The 20,179-nt window shown below is 34.8% G+C and overlaps 1 protein-coding gene across 1 annotated transcript in view; it reads right to left on the bottom strand.

The window, feature by feature from the left end:
* Positions 1-20,179, bottom strand: part of PDIA5 (protein disulfide isomerase family A member 5) — a 217,491-nt gene that overhangs the window by 35,536 nt on the left and 161,776 nt on the right. The window contains exons 12-14 of the mRNA XM_070957085.1: positions 8,109-8,179; positions 6,679-6,842; positions 2,985-3,115 (exon numbers count right to left, since the gene is read on the bottom strand). Of these exons, the coding sequence (XP_070813186.1) occupies positions 2,985-3,115; positions 6,679-6,842; positions 8,109-8,179 (366 nt within the window). The remainder of the gene's footprint in view (positions 1-2,984; positions 3,116-6,678; positions 6,843-8,108; positions 8,180-20,179) is intronic.

The following is a 20,179-nucleotide window of genomic DNA, read 5'->3' on the forward strand; positions in this document are numbered from 1 at the left end:
TGATTTTGTTTGGCATCAACATGAAATAAAGACCAATTTTCTTGGTAAAACAACCGATTAGACTTCATTAGAAGACTTAACATTGTTTAGCGTGGATTAAAACAAGACAGAGAACTAAGATTTCTTATTACTTATTATGAAGGAATGTCTCATCATATCCAACTAATTGCCTTATTTATCAGTACTATAGGTAATTCTCCCTGTCTCTTTATTTCTCCTTTTACAATTTGAAATCCTCTTTCTCCCCTCCCCCTGATTGTGTGTTTATAAAATACTTCTTTCTCAAAGTGATAATCAACAGAACCACAGTGTCAAGATTAAGAGACATAATCATTCCTCTATATTCTTCTTGGTTAGACCAATAAAAATATTCTGTACAGTTCTGTACACTGTATTTTAGGAAGAATATTGACAAATTGATCCATGCCTAGAGGACAGCAACAGAGATTAAAGGGTGCCTGAAGAAAAAAAAATGGATATGATTCGCCTAGAATATAGAAAACCATGGGAAAATTATTAGTTACTTCTATTAGCTAAAGGGCTATTAAATAGAAGATAGGGGAGACTTGTTTAATGTTACTCCAGATTGCATGATAAAAAAACAATGGATTTAAATTGTAGTGAAAGAGATGTCAAATGAACATCAGGATGAAATTCATAATTGTAATAGGTTTCAACAATGTAAATATTGCCTCTGGAATTGGAAAATTCATCTTCACTTCAAGTTTTGAAACAGTGGTTAGTAGTTCATCCCAAGGAGCTATTTTTAAATGTTCCTAGAAAGCAATGAGAGAGCACAAGATTCTAATATATCCACATCAGTGTATCTTATCCGATCTCCTACTCTCTCAAAATCAGACCAAAACAGACTCACCATCTCCCAACTCAGGAGCAAAATTTATCATGCAATCTAAGAATTTGGTCAGCAAATAGAATACAGCAATCAACTCCAGAAGAGCGGATATATTCTCAAGCTATTGGGGCAAGGTTAGAGAAGAAATTGAATCAGCTAAAATCCTGAATTCTATGAAGCAACATTTGGTTGCAAAGTCTCAGAAGAGAAGTTTGCAGGCACTACTTCTGCAATCTGAAAAATGAAAGGCAAAGAAAACTATTTATGAAATAGTTTTCTACAGGTTTTCTTGCCTTCCCAATAGTGATTTATGAAGATGTAGCAGATAACATAATATCTGCAAAGATGCTTTGCTTAACCAAATGCAATCTTTAAAAAGTACTGAGTTGAACTGAACTGTTCCAATCCACAAACAAACCTAATCACATAAGATGTTTCTATGTCTCTGGTGAACACAGTAAGAAAGTTTCAGCTAACAAGCTTCACTAATGTGGGACGTGGTTCAGAGCGGAGAAAGAAAATTATTTAAACCACAGTAGCATGGCAATGTTAGTGGTTTTTATTTATTAAAACAAAGCAAGCTAGTAATACATGGTAGGAATAAACACTCCAAGAGCTCCCATGATTGAACAAGTGATAAATAAAGATAACCATATTTTAACAGAAGGCGTATTATTGGTATACAAAGAGAGCAAATTTCCCAATGTACAATGATTTGCACTTCTGCTTTTCTTTATAATTATCTCACTGCAAGCTGAGATGTGATTCCCTACAGTGTTTGATTAAGAAAAAACTACTGTATACGAGTGCATTATATATATCAAAGATACAACACACATGTACCCACTCATCTAAAATAAAGCTGAAGAAACAGTGCCTTTTGAATGTAAGAAATTATTAAAGAAACTTGTTTAAATATTTTGTGGCTGTAATTAAAAGTATAGATGTTACTAAATGTGATTCAGAAGTCTAATCTTTTATCTCACATGCATTTAGTAACGTGCTCAGCTAATAATAATTCCTTTTTGGTAGTAATTGTAACCTATCCCTATATATAGGGCAAGACTATTAATATACATTTTTTCTTAAAACAGTCCAACTATAATTAAGGAGATGCAGAATATGCTTATTTCAGATATATGTATCAGAGTGAAAACCATAAACCTGAGTCTGTAGAGTACCCATTCTAACCTTTAGAAACTAATGAAATGATAGAAGTTAAATAAGTATTTACCTTTCACTAGAGTGAGGATTAAGCTATTCATTATTTCAAGGAGGTAGCATTATACACCACAAGAGTATGGAAATTAAGTGGGGTTCTCTATCAAAATCATTGTTACACCTATTCTAAAATACCCCAGAAGTCCTATTCTTGAAATATGAGTCCTTTCTTGTAGAGAACATACATTTAATCTTCAGTTTATATCAAAAATAAATACATTCATTAATTACTAGTCATATTCCTGCTGCTATCTATCAGCTTAGTCTGGGTGAGGTGTTCTGAGATGGTCTTGGAATTAAACAGCAGGCATTTAGACAGCCACTCTGGGGAGCCATTTCAGTCATCCGGTTGCTGCTTGTGGGAGGTAGTCTAAGCAGGATGAGGACTGTGGCTTATTGCTACTATTGTTTTTATTATTGCTGGTGCTGATAAGCAATCCCACGTTCCATTTGAGTTTAATTGTGTTTTGTTTTCTTTCTTTTTTTTTAGTTTCAGTATATCCATATTGTTTAATTCACTGCTTCTTGATCTCTGAGATCATCTTCAGGACATCCTGCAGAACCCACTGTTCTGTGGGGAGGGAGCTATCTATATTAGTTTGGTTAACTGGTTAGTACTCACATTGACAAAAGATTGAGTTCAAGTGCTAATTTTGTTGCTAATAATGCAGCATCCTTTCTCCAAAGCCATGACGCTGCTCCTTTCGCTGCTGACATTGTCAGAAAGTGAAAGAGTAACCCAAGATACTCTAACGTAAGAGATGTGCTCTGCCACCCAGCTGTGGTTCCGACCGAACAAAATAAATGAACTGCGCTTAGCTAATTCAAAAGCACTAGAAAGCCATTTCTCTTTCTGCTGATATTCAGTATACATGAATATTCAATATTTTATGGTACAACATCCACTTACATGGAGCATAAAACATTACGAGAGTGTGCTTCTTTTTCTTCAAAAATTCTCGGAAGTCTTCACCTGCAAGATGGACAACACTTGTTTGCTTTTCTTCCCAAGTTGGTTCAGGTGGAGGAGGTGCCTGAGGACTGAGGAGAAAAAAAAAGAACACATTACAACATTTTTTTGTAAGCAGGGGCATACGGTATATATTTGTTCCAAACGTGCATCCATAATATATTTTTATCATATATTCTATTTCAGGGTACACAATTAGTTCAGATATCAAGGCAAAATAGGAGTTATTACCAGGAAACAAGATTGTACATCTCATATTCCTCCAACATGGGCATAAGAGCCTGGAAGCTTGCTTTTCTTTTCTTTTCTTTCTTTTTTTTTTTGGAGACTGACCACAGTTAATCTAACAAATCAAACTCAACCATAAGTATGTCCTGGCCTTGGGCTAGGACTCTTGAGTCAGGGCAAGGGTGGGTTCTACTTACCTTTACTACCAGTTTGCAACGGGATCGCATGTGCATGCACAGATTGCTGATGATGACATCCGGGGCAGTGAGTGGGGCCTCCCGCCAGTTTTACTACTGCTTCTTGTGAACCGGTCTGAACCGGTCCGAACCACTGAGTCAGGGTCATTTCAAGTAACTCAAAAATAGGAGTAATTGCACTCTTTTGGGTACAAATACATCAAAATGAGAATTTGCTAAGCTAGCTCTCATTATGGAGAGCTCTGGTTTATCTTGATACCCTAACTGTAGTGGAACTACAATGTTAAACTGGCAGATAATTAATTTTATTAATTATTAAAATTAAAATTAATTCATTAATAATTAATTTAAAAGTGCCTCTTGCCCTGTATCAGTGGGGATGGAAAGATTCCTCTTGTTGCGATTGTGGCGCTGATGTGCAAACTATTAAATATATTGTGCAAGATTGCCTACACCGAGCATTCTTTGGTTCCCTAGAAGATCTGCATGAAGCAACACCAGAAGTGATTGTCGCCTGGAATTGGACATCCATTTATGAGGCTACTGCCATACCCCCATAGAAGTTTTAGTTATAATTACGGTACGTGGACTGTGTATATATATTTACTTCTCTTTTGTCATGGTATCCTCATACTCTAAATAAATAATAACAAGTGAAATTGCAGTGCCTAAAAAGCTATTTCAAAAGCAAAGATTAACTTAGTTAAGTTATGATAATATTATCACTTTGTGGAAGTGATAACCAGGAAGTTTACTGAAAAAAAGTATTTTATTATTCCAATATCTTCTTCTTTAGGCTTCTATCTTTGTTACAGTGGGAAGGACAATAAGTTTATATAAGCAGGTTGAGATACAAAGATAATTAGAATACTACCAGTATGTTAATAGTCCAAAATAATAAAGTTTCCATCCCATTCACAGCTCAGTCCTGGGAGCAATCCAGCAACAGTTCTGTTAGGATATGGTGTAAGCCTAACAAGTTGTCCAGGCAATATATGTGTTCTATCACTTTAAATGAGTTCTGTAACTTTAAGATGTAATGCTGAGTAATTGTACTGATGAATCATTGTAACTGACTGCTGACTGACTGCTGACTGCAATTATCCTAATTGTACTGTTGAGTCATTGCACTGCTGACTTCACTTATCTTAAGTGGATAATTACTAGTGTAAACTGTATATAAGGAGAGAGCCGAGCTATAGTCATTGTTGGTCAGAATTGGTTGACTTGTTGGTTGGAACTGTTACCATCATGTGTGAAAAAGTGGATGGATCTGCTACCATCGTGATTTGTTACCAGCATTGAATTGCTGTTTATTACCTACTGCTGTTTGTATGGTAAGAAGATATCTGTAACTTCGGACTGATTTGAATGGCTAAAGACTTGGATTGATATAAAGACTATGCAATTGTTTTTCACTACAAAATAAAAGCTTTGTTAAACCAGTTTGTATGTATTGTATTCATTGCTCTCAGTACCGTTTCTCTGTGCACTTGCTCTGCTGGTTGGTTAACACACCAATATCCTTAACAAGTTCTTTGAGTACCTGTTCTATGACAAACAGGCTTTTCATGGAAACCAAACCTAGCTGAACTAATACATTCAAGGTATTAGCATAGAGATTTTATGCTCTAAATTCTTGCATAAAGCTACTATGATGCCAAATTAATTAAACTGGCTTTCAAGGGGCACAACTAATAAAACAGCCAAATATTATATATATATATATATATGTATATATGTATGTATATGTATGTATATGTATGTATATGTGTGTGTGTGTGTGTGTGTGTATGTATATATGTATATATACACATACACACATATAATTATTTAATATACATATATCTATATATCTGTATCTATATCTATAGTATATCTATACTATACCTATCTATCTATCTATCTATCTATCTATCTATCTATCTATCTATCTATCTAGAGGGAATATATCTTAAGGCATGCATTCCAATTAAATAGCTAACATTTTAGCCCTGCAAAATAGTTTCTGAAACACAAAAAAGGATCTTTTTGTCAATCTGACAAAAATTAAACTTTTTGAGATGAAGAATAACTACTTCTAAAATGGCACTTGTATATTCTTATATATAAGTGACTCAGTTATATAACATACACAGTTTTAATTCATAAATTTACCATTTGTTTAAAAGGGTACAATTTGCTCCTGGTTGATTAGCAACTTTAATTATGAATAAATTCAACTAGGATGCTACTACAGTGCCAAATATGCACAAAAATGCTACTATAAATACCTTATTCTTGAATTGCATCTTTCTACATATATTGAGCCTCAGCTCAGAATATTTGTCTACAATTCCTCAAATTATGGGCTTGGGTTAAAGATGATATTTAAATGACACTTTAGCAAAGTGTTTTTTAACCTAATTCAAAGCAAAATAGTTGATAGCGCATTAATCCAATCTAGAGGTATATGGCTGTTATGATCAAAGACATTGGTGGGCAACTTTTTTGAAGTCATAAACATATCTTCGATTCTGAGAAAATATCATGAGCAATAATGTACAGGAGTTGCCTTAGAGCAGGGCTGTCAAACTCCTGGTCCACGGTCCAGATACGTCACACGATGCCCACGCCCACTTTAGGAAAGGGGAAAAAGTCCCAATACGTCACATGACGCCACTGTGACAATGTGAGTTTGACACTCCTGCCTTTGAGGTATGGCCATTCACAAAACAGGCATCTTGCTGATAACAACACTATAGACTTCTAGTATCATCTAGTAAGAGTACTATTCAGGGATATATTGTAGTTTTTATGTTTCCTGGACAATAGTTTCAGTTCCTCTTCTAGGCAAATCCCTCATCCCTGACAAAGTACATTTTTAATATGTGTCTTTTTGGGAACATATGCAGATGAAATTATTTGCTTCACACATGAATTTTCCAGGTGAATCTGGAGCATCATAAATACATGTTGGAGTTGAGTGGTCACTCCTTCCCTGCTTATTTGCACCATCCATATTTACATCCAAACCACCACCAGATCAATACTGTATTCTGAAGTGAGAAATGATTTCAAAATTCAGAGCAATACACTCTGTGATCTGTGCAAACTACAGAAATTAGAGTGGAAGAACAAGCAAGCCTATGCTATGTTCCCAGCCTTCCCAAGTAGGAACTAGGAACAACTTGATTATTTCTAAATATTTTATTGTTGAGATCACTTACTTTAAGAGCCATTCCATAATTTTACTCTTTGTGCGGAGATGAGGCAAGGTGTATTTCTCTTCTCCATCCTGAAAGAACTTGACGGTTGGAAATCCTGATATGTGAAATTTTTCTGCCACAGCTTTATTGACAGTTGCATCTACTGCTGCCAAAACACCTGGTTTCTGCAATATAAAGCAATGCCTGTAATGGTATATCCTAAGTTGTGAACAATGCACATAAATGGAGACTCTGAATTTACAGAGTAGCTTATCTACAATTTACAATAACTTTAGAAAGGCAATACAAATGCTTTGGAAACTTTCAACTCTGGAGAGTTTTACAAGTTTTGTTATGACAAACATGTTATTCATTCAAGGATAATCCTTTTGTAAAATGTCCACTCAATTAACCAAACATTTGTTTAATTACAGTATTTAATTTAATGCTGTAAAGGGAAGGGGGGAAAATAGCACCAAGAAATAAACATTAAGCCGGTGAATAGCTTCACAGCTAATAGTAGTGATCAAGCCTGAAGAACTTGTGTAATGATAGGCTCTTGTGCTTTGGTTAAAGTAATTTTACAAACACACTCTTATGTAAGTGCCATTTGAAGAGATCTTTCCTGATGGCCTTTTCTAAAATTGCAAAATTTATCACAAATCTTATGATGCACCAAAAACAATTGATCAAGTCAAGAGAAGCTTTATGAAATAATAAAATAATCCAGTTTAATCTTAATAAAAATGTAGCTAAAATACAATAAACAGAACTCAGTAAGAAACAATACATCAGTAAGAAACAATGCATCATGTAAAATGTGGAATAAATTCCATACATGCTTGGATAGACAAATGCACATAGGTGCTGTCTCAAATATTGAAATCCCAAAATTTATCCACTTGCTGTCTCAAATTCTTGAACCATTAGAGAAAGAGAGGTTTAAGATAACAAGGAAAAGGTATTAAGTGCCTAAGTGAAGATCTGTTCCTATTTATGGTATGACGAATCTGCATAATTGATCTTCTAGGTATACATAGATTCAAATGAAAACCTATGACAATTGCTTAAAGTGAGAAGGTTCTCATTAGCATATCTGTAAATGGCAAAAATCCAAGCCACTGTTTTCTTAATTTTTTACATTAAACATTAAATTTGTAATTAATAGAGAAAACAAAGCAGTTTGATGCATAATTTGAGCTTTATCGTATTATGCACAATACAAGGTTCAATGGCTGAATATAACATATTTTTTTCTGTTTGTGTTTAAACACACAATGTTCTTCCTAATAATTTGGCATAACTCATGCATTACCAATGAGATTATATTTTGAAACTATCTTTTTTGCAAACCCTTGGGAAGATGAAATAATTGCAACAAGAACATTTTTATTATTTCAGTTACTTACTATGGATCATTTGAAAATGGAAAAGAAAGGAAATGAGCTTACATCACTGTCTGCATGGAGCATCTCTGCGGCTTTCTCATATTCTGGCTTCATTTTCTTACAATGTCCACACCCTAACAAAGAAAAGTTTAGAAGGTTATTTTTAGCAAAAACTATTGACCTGCTACATTTCACCAAAATTTAAAGCAAGCTACTTGCTCATCTATGGGGTTAAAAAATTTCATCATATTTTAAGAAATATGTGTCAGGTCCTGTATAAATATACTATATCATGGATTTGTTTTATTTGTCCTTGATATTGAAACATTTAGAATAATATGATGCCACATAAACCTTTCTATTTAACTGGAAGGCTTGTGCTTTGCTTAAAAATGAAATTTACCATGTCCTCTGAGAATGGATATCTGACTAGCAGCACCATAATTCTCCAATTTGCAAGTATCTGAAAATTGTGTTTCAAATAAAGGCAGATAATAAAATACTATAATGTTACTTATTTCTATTATTGGTTGAAAATTAGTAATGGACTTTTGCATTCTGTGTATAAGGCATTCTCTCCATAATAGTTTGTATCATTTGAAGACAGGACAGTAGAAGTTAAAACAAAAAGAATACCATTCTTAGGACAAATCATGACTGTCATGAAATTTGTAACAGGAGTTCCTACTTGAAGCTATTAAACCATACATTAAACTAGGTTTGAGAGTTAGAACTCAAGGACATATGCTGGAGCAGGCATCCTAAGATACATTTTTACATTAGAGAGTTTATTCCTTTGAGATTCACTTGGATGCACATGAAATGGCTACCTTTCAGCACAGGGAACTGTACATCAACATTGTGATTCAGTGAAAAGTAGTTGTTTGTTTGTTCTATTTAATGCGCTTTGTTTTTTACACACTCTTTGTTAGCTCCCATTAACTTCTTTGTCCTATCAGGGTAAATTCACTACACAAGAATTTCCTCTCACTTCATAAATAAATAGTCCACAACATTTTTGGTCCTGATAAATTCTACAGAAAATTTTTTTTATACACATATATTCACCCATCAGATGTATTTCAAGAGCCTTGAAAAATATGTGAAAAGAGAGTAGAAAGGGAACTGTATTATTTATTTATTTATTTAATTTTAATTAAATTTGTATACCGCCCTACTCCCGAAGGACTCAGGGCGGTGAACAGCCATAAAATAAAACATATAGATACAAAATTTAAAATAGAGATAAAACAGATTAAATAAATTTGGCTGAACCATTTTAAAACCCCAATAATTTACCCCAATAATTTAAAACCAAATTTAAAATTCCCATTTAAAAGAGGAAAATTTAGGTCAGGCCAGCTTGATGAAATAGGAACGTCTTAAGTATTATCCTAAGTCATTCTTCTCAGTTCACTTCAGTAACATCAGAAGACAAGTTGGTCTGTCTTCCTGTTTTTCAATCAACTGCATAGGGAATGTCCCATGTTTTGCCTTATCACATCCTGCTTCTTTTAAAGATTGTTTGTTTGTTTAAAACATTTATATGACTACCCATCTTGAACCAAATTTTGGGTGGTTTACAACCCCAAAATAAAAGAAATATATGTCAACACTAAAATAAAACATTAAAAAAAAACAAAAAAGACTTGCACTGCAGATAAATTTTCCCATGTAGCCCACAATTCCATTTATCTCAGTATATACACAGATCTTCAGAACTGGAGACACATTCCCCTCCCTAAAATTACAACCCCAGAGGTGGAGAAAAAATAAACCTGCTCAGTCATAAAACTGAGAAGAACAAGGATTGTTGACAGAGGTAGAAGAAGACACCAAGAAATGAACAAAGGCTCTGAGAAGCAAGGCCACTTTAAGATAAATTCAGAAAAGTAACTCCCTAGCAAAACCAATATTCATGAAATCTTCTGTTCTTTCAAATATATCAAAGTCTTTGAAATACTGTCTTTATTACTTCATAGTATTGCTGACCTCACTACACATTTGATTTCCTATATCCAACCATATGTATATTTTAATTTATGGGACTCTGACTCCACCCCATTTTAGGTTTGCTGTGGTTGCTTTGCATAGCATAGGAAACAATATCTTTATTGTTTCTATATAATTGTGCGTAGGTCTCCGGTTTAGACAAATTAGGGGAAATTTGTGAGGGAGATTTCTCCTACAAGTGCACATTGAGTATTTTTTAAAGAAATAGTTTAATATAACATTTGGTTTGAAAAAGACCTTTGAAATGGGTAATTATTTTGTAGATTTGTAGTTGATGATTCTTGTCTGGAGACTAATAGTTGCCAGAAAACATTTGTTCTACGTTACTTTGTGAAATGAGGAAATGTCCCAGCAGTTGATTTGAGAATAGTCAGAATATTTGAGAATACTTTCTCAAATCAACTGCCTGGGGCATTTCCTCATACTTTCTCTAAGTGGCTGATCCAGCCTTATGGAACAGCTTACCTCCCAATGTCAAGTCGGCTTCCTCTCTCCTTTAATCTTCAAAAAAGCAGTAAATATACTGATTTATGAAAGGGAGTGCTACACTGGGGCTGCTAACTTTCTAGTTTATGCCTTTGTGAATGTTCTGTTTTATTGTAGAATTGTTCTTACTGATAGTTGATCTTGGAATTTATGTAACTATGAGATATCCAGAGCCCTTGATTGGGAAAACATACAAATTTCAGTAAATAAATAAATTGTGCTGAACCCATCGGCTCCTTGAAATATACTTCAGATGAGGGCAGTGAAGCACGTCAGAAGATGATTAGAAAACAGGTGGAGAAAAACTCCTCTTGAATCTGATTATATCTTAGTAATGATTTCTACAGAATATCAAGCTTATTCTATAGCAGTTACGGAAGCGAAGAAATATTTTTTATCCTCCACCACTTCAGCCCCGTAGCTCCTTCCAACAGTTTTCCAAAGTAATAGACTTTTAGTAAATAACTAAAAAAAGAAATTTAAAAGAGTCAAATGTAGAACAATGTAAAACTCTCCATATATCCTACCTTCTTTCTCCACACAATTGGACAATTTCATCTTTTCCCCAGAATAATTTTTAACTATTTCAGTTTAATAACATCTTCAAAAATATATTTTGATCAATCATTATATGGATGTATTGTCCTTATTGGTGTCTCTTCCTACTTGTTCTATCTATTTATTTGTTCATTTTATTCCCTTTATTCCCTGTTAGTTTTATTCTCCTTTTACCAGTTACCCAGATTGTTTACATAAGCTAAGGTTGGACATGAACCTGTGTCTCCCCAGTCACACTTCAACACCTTATCCACTATACCACTGCTGTCTTCAATACATAGAAAAGTGCAGCTACAGTATCTTTGGCAGCACACATTTTATAAAATACTCTGAAATTTAATTTAGCCACACAGCCAAAGGAAAAACACAACAAAAATAGTCTTTTCACATTGCAACTGATTTCCATGCTACCTGTAACAGGTCTGTACTTCTTTAGACTGCACTTGTACAACTTACTTCTGAGTTTGTTAGTGGGGGAGTAAACAAACATATTTCATTAAAGTTAGGGAAGTGTTATATCAGTATTTTCAGCTCCATTTTTCTCTTTCACCCCTTGTAACTGGAGTTATATCTGAGCATCTATCAAGATTTGAGAGAACTTGTTTCATAAAGCCAATCTTTCAAGGAAGTCATTTTTCAAATCTTTACTCTTTCCAGACACCTTGTGGATTAAAAAGAAAAATCTGTTTTTACTTGTAATTATTGTTAGGGCTTTTTGAAATGAGAATACATTCATGTGTGTCACCATCTTTCTTGGAACCATAAGCAGGCCATCAGACAACAGAATGAAACAAGCATCTGTTTCATAATTTTAGGGAACATGTAGCTAGCCATTACTCTAGTGTTTGTATGTCAGAGTAGACGAAAGAACAAAGCAAAGCAGAACAGATTGCACCATCAAGTACTCACCAGATTTATTTATTCGTTTATTTATTACATTTGCAGACTGCCTGCTTCTGTTTCATTTCTGGATGCTATACAATATGAAACAACAATAAAATAATGCAGAAGCCATATGAAACAAACAATTGGAAGTGGAGTACAATTACTGCCAAAACAAATATCCTTCATGGGGTCCACCAATAATACTACTCTAAGATATTAGGGGGAGCCAGGTTTTATTTATTTAGTTATCAAATTTAGACAAGTGATTCTGGGTGGTTTACAGATTTAAGGGCTCCTTTAAATAGGGCTAGTATGAGGGCCATATGTTTTCCTTTGAGATTTATAATTCTACTTACATCAATACATCTATTATTCTGTTTACAGCCTATGGAAATACACAAACACAAACATGATCTAGCTCCCCTATCACTTTGATGGGAGGGGAGTGTCTTGCTCCCTCGGAAAGGGTTCGTAATCTTGGCGTCCTCCTTGATTCATGGCTGTCTTTAGTGGACCATCTAACGACCGTGACAAGGGGGGCATTCGCACAGGTTCGCCTGGTGTACCAGTTACGACCCTTTCTAGAGAGGGATGCCCTCCATACGGTCACTCATGCTCTCATCATCTCTCGGTTGGATTACTGCAATGCTCTCTACATGGGGCTGCCCTTGGGGTGTACGCGGAGGCTCCAACTGGTCCAGAATACGGCCGCACGAGTAGTTACGGGTGTGTCCCGCTACTTTCACATAACACCGTTATTGCGCGAGCTGCACTGGTTGCCGGTGGTCCTCCGGATCCGCTTCAAGGTGCTGGTACTCACCTATAAAGCCCTTCGTGGCATGGGCCCGGGGTATCTGGAGGATCACCTCCTACTGGCCTCCCACCGCCCAGTGCGCTCACATAGGGCTGCCCTCCTCCAGGTCCCCTCAGCTAGACAGTGTCGGCTAGCGGTCCCCAGGATGAGGGCGTTCTCTGTGGTCGCGCCGACCCTCTGGAATTTGTTGCCCACCGAGCTCCAGACGGCCCCCAACCTCCGCACCTTCCACGCCGACCTAAAGACATGGCTTTTTCACCAACTTCCCTGATCTGTTGTGGATTTTAACTTGGGGATTGGGGATTTTAAATTGGTTTTAATATTATTTAATTCTTATTTATTGTCGGGTTGTTTTATTGTTGTGAGCCGCCCCGAGTCCTGCGGGAGAAGGGCGGCATATAAATTTGACAAAATAAATAAATAAAATAAATAAAATAAACACACACACACACACACACACACACACACACACTGTTCTGGATAGACATGATTAGATCATGAAATGTAAGAGCTTTTCTTTTCTTTTTCAACTGAGATGGTATAAACAAAAGTGGCCCTGGTGATAAAATGTAATAAATGAATATGAACTAGATTATTTTCATTAACTCTTTTCTTCCCATTGCAATAGTGGACAGGGGGAAAAACAACTTTGAAACAAAGCTGTTTCTATTTGGATACTTTGTGCATATTTCCTAGAATCTTTCATTCCTTTATTGCTGCATATTAATTTAATTCCCAGAGCAACACCAATGCAAACCAATCCACCTTTCTTTGCTAGTTTATTCCTATTAAGGGTTTTGTTCTCTCAAATATGCTAGGAGGATTTAACAGTTAACTATACAAGACAAATCTCAGAGCTGTTTACATCCCTGCCAATTGCTGCATTATGACTCCCTAAACAGTTTTAGATTCCTTGCTGCTAAACTCTTGGTTTTCAAAGAAAACTCTCCAAGAGCATGTTTAACCCAAATACTTCCCAATATGCTTGAATAACCAGAAAGGTTTACAGGTTGACTGTAATTTTTTTTTCTGTGAATGATATGCATTTTTCAGAAATGTCTTTTTGCACTGGTGAGAATTGACATAGATTGAAGACTGGACACTTATCACCACAAAAAAAGTCAGAATTTTTGGTTTGGTTAGATGGGGTGCCTTGACTTATGACCATCATGACTTTTGACAAAAACTTCTGGCTTCGTTATAATCATAAGTTGAAATCTATCTGTAGCAGCAAGGTATGGGAATGATCGAGGCTCAAAAGGGAACATGGAAATGGGACTTCCTCTCTGAGTTATGGTAGACTAAAGAGGTCTCTGCAAATGAGCAGAGATGACGACCACAGTGTAGAATGAAAGAGTGGGCAAGAAGACTGGTCCTTTGAAGCTCTCTGGAAAGAGAATGGGAGATTACACAGGGGTGCTCTGAATGGCAGTTCCTCATGAGGAGACTATAAAACAGCAATCTCCCAAGGGTTTGAGTACCAGAGGATATCTTTGTTTTCAGCAGCAGTGGAGCCATTAATAAGGACACCAAGCCAACTGAAATCAGTTTTCTTATCACATTTGAAAATTCTTAATTTAACCATTTTATGAGTATTAAGAGGCCTTCAAAATGGACAGCTTCATTTGACACCTGGTGGGCTTTACCTTCTTTAGATTTAAGAAATTTAAACAGAGACTTAAAATTTTAAAATAATATACAATTGGCAAAAAGCAAAAAAAAAAAAAAAAAAGGAGGGGGAAAGGGTGATTTAGGAGAGTTTTAAGCAGATTGGGAGAGCACAGAGATTGGAATATTGGGTGGTGGTTATTATTTTGCTGTAAAGTCTGAAAAACAAGGCTATCATTAAAAATATTCTTGTGAGAAATGACTGAAATGAACTAAACCCATATTAGGAACTTAGTCTTAATGAAGTTGGTAAATGGACACTAGAGGGAATTAAAGGACCAGGTAGAAAAGAGTTAAAGTAGCTAAACGGCTTACAATCTTACCTTAAATTTTTTTTGGGTAATTGGATTGAGATATTAATAGCAAAAATTTCAGAAAGAGTACAGATTTCAATGAATACATTTTAGAAGATAAGAATTTTTTTTTAAAAAAACCCTTTTTCCTAACATAGACAACAAAATTGAGATCACCAAAATGGGAATACAAAAGATAAACCAAAGAAAGGATCTGGAAATGCAACAGTTGCAACAAGAGAGCCTGGATGATGGCTCCTTATGGGATCTACAAAATAGACATATGAAAGCTTTGAAGATTCCTTTTGAATGCCAAAGACTGATGAACAATTAAATCCTGATTCCATTAGAATGATTTAAAGATCAAGTTTGTGAAGAACAAAAAGAAGGAATATATAGTTGGATTATTTAATCAGGGATAAGTTATTTGTTTGATATTTCTGGCAACTCCTAATATACTTTTTGCTGAAACAAGAATGAAAAGGGGTTAATTTCTTGTGTATAGATAAAATGGGGGGAGGATACATTAGTTTAGTTCATTTTAGCTTTTTACTGGGCTGAAACAGTTCAGCAAAATTGTATTTTTGAAAAAGCAACATGGAAACCAGGGCTAAACTGAGAAAAAGGAAAGGGGAAGAAATGTAAGTATAGACAGCTCTAGAAACTCATTTATAACTGACATATTTAGATGGGGAAATGCTGACAAGGTATGTGCTGCTGTTAAAACACAGCTCACTTCTGCTTAAATTGAGAAAAAAGAAATGTCAGTATTGTATAAATAAGGCATCAAAGAAAATGAATCAAAGAATCCTCTAGGGACTAAATTGGATTGAGATGGATAGCTATAGAAATTGAATAAATAAATTCAGCATTAAAGTTGTCTGCAAGTAACATTGTTATTAAAATCTGAAACAATAACAATTATTTGTATATAGGAATCCTGGATTAGATTAGTTTGGGCAAAAGACATGACCATCTGATTAAATAGGATCCCTCAAAATTCAATCATTAGTTCATGTCCCTCTACTGAGTAACATAGAACTTAGAAAAATACTTTGCCTATTCAAGCATTCTATAAATTTTCTAAATAAAATTAAATTCTGAAAAACAAGTCTGATCACAACAGCAAAATTTATGGGAATGCATACATTAGGTTGTATGATTTATTGTTCTCATATTGTTTTCAGTGTTGTTTGTCACCCAGAGTTGTTGTGGAGTTGTGCAGTGTTATAAATTTGAGAAGTAAATAAAATAAAATACTTCAGGGGAAAAACGTCATTTCAGCTAAATCATTGGTAGGAGGGAAGTCAGCAGGCTTAATCAGATTGTTCATATTTTCAGAACATGGTTAAATTGGGAACAGGAACAGCTATACAAACCAACAATGTACAACTTATGAGATTTGCAGCAAACCCTGTGACAAATCAGTCAGTTGCTGTACAAGTGCAGATCCTTATAAAGGTATTATTGTTGACCGATACTTATTTTATAGCCTGTAGTAAACACCAATATATTCTTATGACCCTATTTCACTGCACTTAGAAGACATTTAAGGTATAATAATCTAATACTAGGAAAGTAAATCAAAATATTCAATATTAATTTGTTATTGTATTACCATCCTATTCAATTTACCAAATTCCGTGGATTACAAGGCATTGATTTTCATTATTACTATTAAAATATTTTTATTGCTTTCCATTTCCAGAAAAATGGAATAATTTTACTATCTCTTTTGACTGGTGCTACAAGTCATTTAATCTGAAAGCACTCTGATCAACTTTTAAATTATAGTGTTGTTTCTATTCTATGATATCAATTTTTAACACCAATTTTAGCACATTATCCATATGAACAAGTAGAAATAGATGAGTCTGCTATTTTTAGGCATTGTTCCCAACTAGCTAGCATTTTCTTCCCAACTTTAATATTTTCAACTTGGTCTCAAGATTGCAAATTGAAATAAAATATTTCATTTCACACATCATCCTTTTCTATTTGAGTTTATTTACAAAAGTTTTATAAGGCTGAAGGTTTTGCTGATGGATTCATTTTTATGTCAAAAACACTTCCTAACTTTCTGGTCTTCTGGTATGCTCACTATATTCTATGAGTGGATCTGTTTAAAATATAATTTGCTCCGTAATAATGAATAGCTGGGGTAAAGGATCATTTTTTTTTCATACTTGCTTATGATCATCTATCATAGCAAGTATGCTTCTGTTGCATTTAACCTTCTATATTTCAGATAAAGTGCCTAGACATAATTATACAATATGCTCCACTGGGAAGAAAACAAAGTATTCTGAAACCATTAGAAACATTAAGAATTTGAATAAAGAAACCATCCACAAGTTAAGAAATGATGTGTTTTTCTTTCTATAAAGCTTTTTCAGAAGCACTTTGAAATTATTTCAAGATAATGTGTACTGTTCTAAGAACGTCATTTTGCATACTGCATGATGTTACAGAATCTACCCTAAGCAATTCTGGCACAAGTTTGGGTGAGGAAAGAACCATCAACATCATGTATAATAAGGGACTATACAATACAGGATTTTTTTTTACAGGGAAGTAACTGCAGCCATATTTCAAATTAATTGGTATTATGTACTAGGCAACAGAGAAAATTCATTTTTAAAAGGCATGAGCATATAGCTATTTTAATGACATAAAATAGTTTTATTGTGACATCAATCATTAGAAACCCCAGAGTACAGGCAAGTCTGTTCTAGATTTGCAATGTATATAAGTTAGTTCCACAAATGAGTCCCTAATTCCAGTTTCCAAAACCAAGATTATATTTGTGATTAATTATGCTTTGCTTTTTTTCTTCCTTTCTACAATAGTTGTCTAAGAGCATCAAAGACAATCTTCTCTAATCTGATACCCACTCAATCATCTTAGACAGCAAAGAGCCAAATGCTCCAATTGATTGAAATCCGGAATGTTTGGAAAACACTACATTGGATAAGGCTTCAAAATCTCTTATGATAAGTGAGATTAAAGACCTTGCTACATTAGTATATAATGTAAGTAAATAAGGCAAGACACTACGTTACTTTAACAAACTTTTCCCAGACCACGTCTAAAGGAAAAGAGAGCATTCAGCTGATCCAGATATTTAAGAAATGAATTTTACAATATTTCTTGAATGTCACTGCCATGCAAAAATAGGAGAAAGATGTTATGGAATGTGTAGAAGATAAGGGAAGATACCATCACTGGCAGGAGGGAACCACCTATCTAATTTTTCCCCAGAAATAAAACAAAACATTCTTTTTAAATATGTGTGACTAGCAGTTTATTCCCAATAATAATAATAAAACAATAAAATAAATAAATACATTAAAATAAATAAGTGGAACACAAAAAACCATGAATGGCACTTAGAAAATTTGCGCATTGACAAAATTTCACCTGTCAATTGCAAAAGACCACATTGCCTGGATTTGCACATATACTACACAAATACATTACAACATCCACTATTCCAGCAGTGTATGGAATTGCCCAGCTGCTAATTACTTTGAGGATATTTCCTCCACTAACCTTGGACACTTTGAAATCTTCGTCACTTTCATGATGTATTCACTTCTGTTTGATGTTGTCTTTATTGTTATCTCTTCACAACAATATGAAGTCACAGGTGCCAGTCCTTTAGCTGGTGCTGGCTTCATACGCATGCAGTTTCTTACCAAGAACTGAAGATATTGTAACTGCATCCTTCTTTCCATCCTTTTTGTATACATACATATCAATGGAAGATTAGATTCAGAAAAGAATTTTGTATGTGTATCTTCAAGCCAGTTTTTGACTTCTGGCAACTATCTAGAAAAATCCCTGCAGTTTTCTTGACAAGATTTCAGAAGTGGGTTGCCCTTACCTTCTTCCTAGTGTTGAGAAAGAGTGACTGGCCCAAGGTCATTCAGAAACGGGTGGAAATTTACTAGTGGAGCTTATTTTTTTCCTTACAGGAGCATTACTGCAAGTCCCTGACATTTTTTTCTTCTTTTTCCTCCCTTCCTCAGAAATATAAATCAGAGATTCCTCCGTGCTGTCCCTTCAGGACTCTGACCCAGCTCACTGTGGTGAAAGTTGCTTGGCCTCAAATTACACTGCTTACACTGCTTTCTACATTGGCCTTCTGATATCACTGTGCTTTTAGCTCTTTTTTTCCTTCCTTCCTTCCTTCCTTCCTTCCTTCCTTCCTTCCTTCCTTCCTTCCTTCCTTCCTTCCTTCCTTCCCTGCTGCTCATTTCTAGGGGCTGTATTCTTTTAATCTGATCCATCCTCTCAGTTGAGGCTTCCTTTTATTTCCCCGCCCCCCCCAAACTAGTTCTTAGCTTGTTGATGGCACAACTTTTACAGATTCAATTATTCCAACTTTGGAAGAATTGGAGAAGATCAGAAAGTATCAGGATTTCAAAATCAAAATTGAAAAATATGTCTTCCTGAAAGGAGTTACCTAGTATTTTCAGAGAAACTTATACATGGAAATGCCAGAGACTGAGCGTTGGAACTTGGCATTTTTGGTGATTCCATATCTCTGTCAACACCAAATGAGCACCAAAAATATACTGATCGAAAAATGTTTAATTCGCAGACAGGTTTGACAGACTCAAATCATAACCACAGCTCTATTATCCTAAATGTAGCTACAAGTATGTACACTAGAGACTCTCAGCAGTGAGATGCAAATTCTGAATTTACATAAAGTCTCTTCAAAAACTTTTAGCATAGGAAATGTGGCAGATTGCCCAAAGGAAAAATTAAGTATCCATAATATTTCACACAAAACTCTAAATCACATAGTCAGTTACGGTGTAGGGACAGATATAGAAATATAGAATATGTTACGACATTACCACTGCTCAGAATTAAATCTTTATAAGCCTATAATTAATAAAACCAGTAGCAGTGATGATGTCTTTCTGCAACCTTATAATAATCCAGACTTTGGAGTCTCTCTCTATCCAAATGTGTTTGATTACATGACCCTTATAAGTTATGGATTAAGAGAGATAATAAACTATTTTTATTGCCAACATCCATCTGATTAGGTAACCCATCAAATTTTACTACCTAATTCAGTTGTTCAGATTTTTTTTTTATTATAGCCATCTCTTTACTTGATAATCATAAATATGTAAAGATTTCCCCACCCCAACAGCAATTCTCATATAAATTTCTTAGGACACATTATTTATTTTTCAAGTTAATACTGCTAAATTTGAAGATTGTGCCTCCAACTACTGAAAAGTCTGGACAAAAAAACTAATTAGAAGAGGCATCTTCCAGGGTGACTCTTGTTATGATCTCTTGTTTCACCCTTGTTATGATCCCACTTTCAGTGATTTTGAAGAAAACACATCTTGACTATCAAATGGCTAAACATTGTAATAAAGTCTCACATT

The sequence above is a fragment of the Pituophis catenifer genome, unplaced genomic scaffold (assembly GCF_029215685.1).
Source record: "Pituophis catenifer annectens isolate HBS135680 unplaced genomic scaffold, rPitCat1.0.hap2 SCAF_1, whole genome shotgun sequence".
Lineage (NCBI taxonomy): Eukaryota > Metazoa > Chordata > Lepidosauria > Squamata > Colubridae > Pituophis > Pituophis catenifer.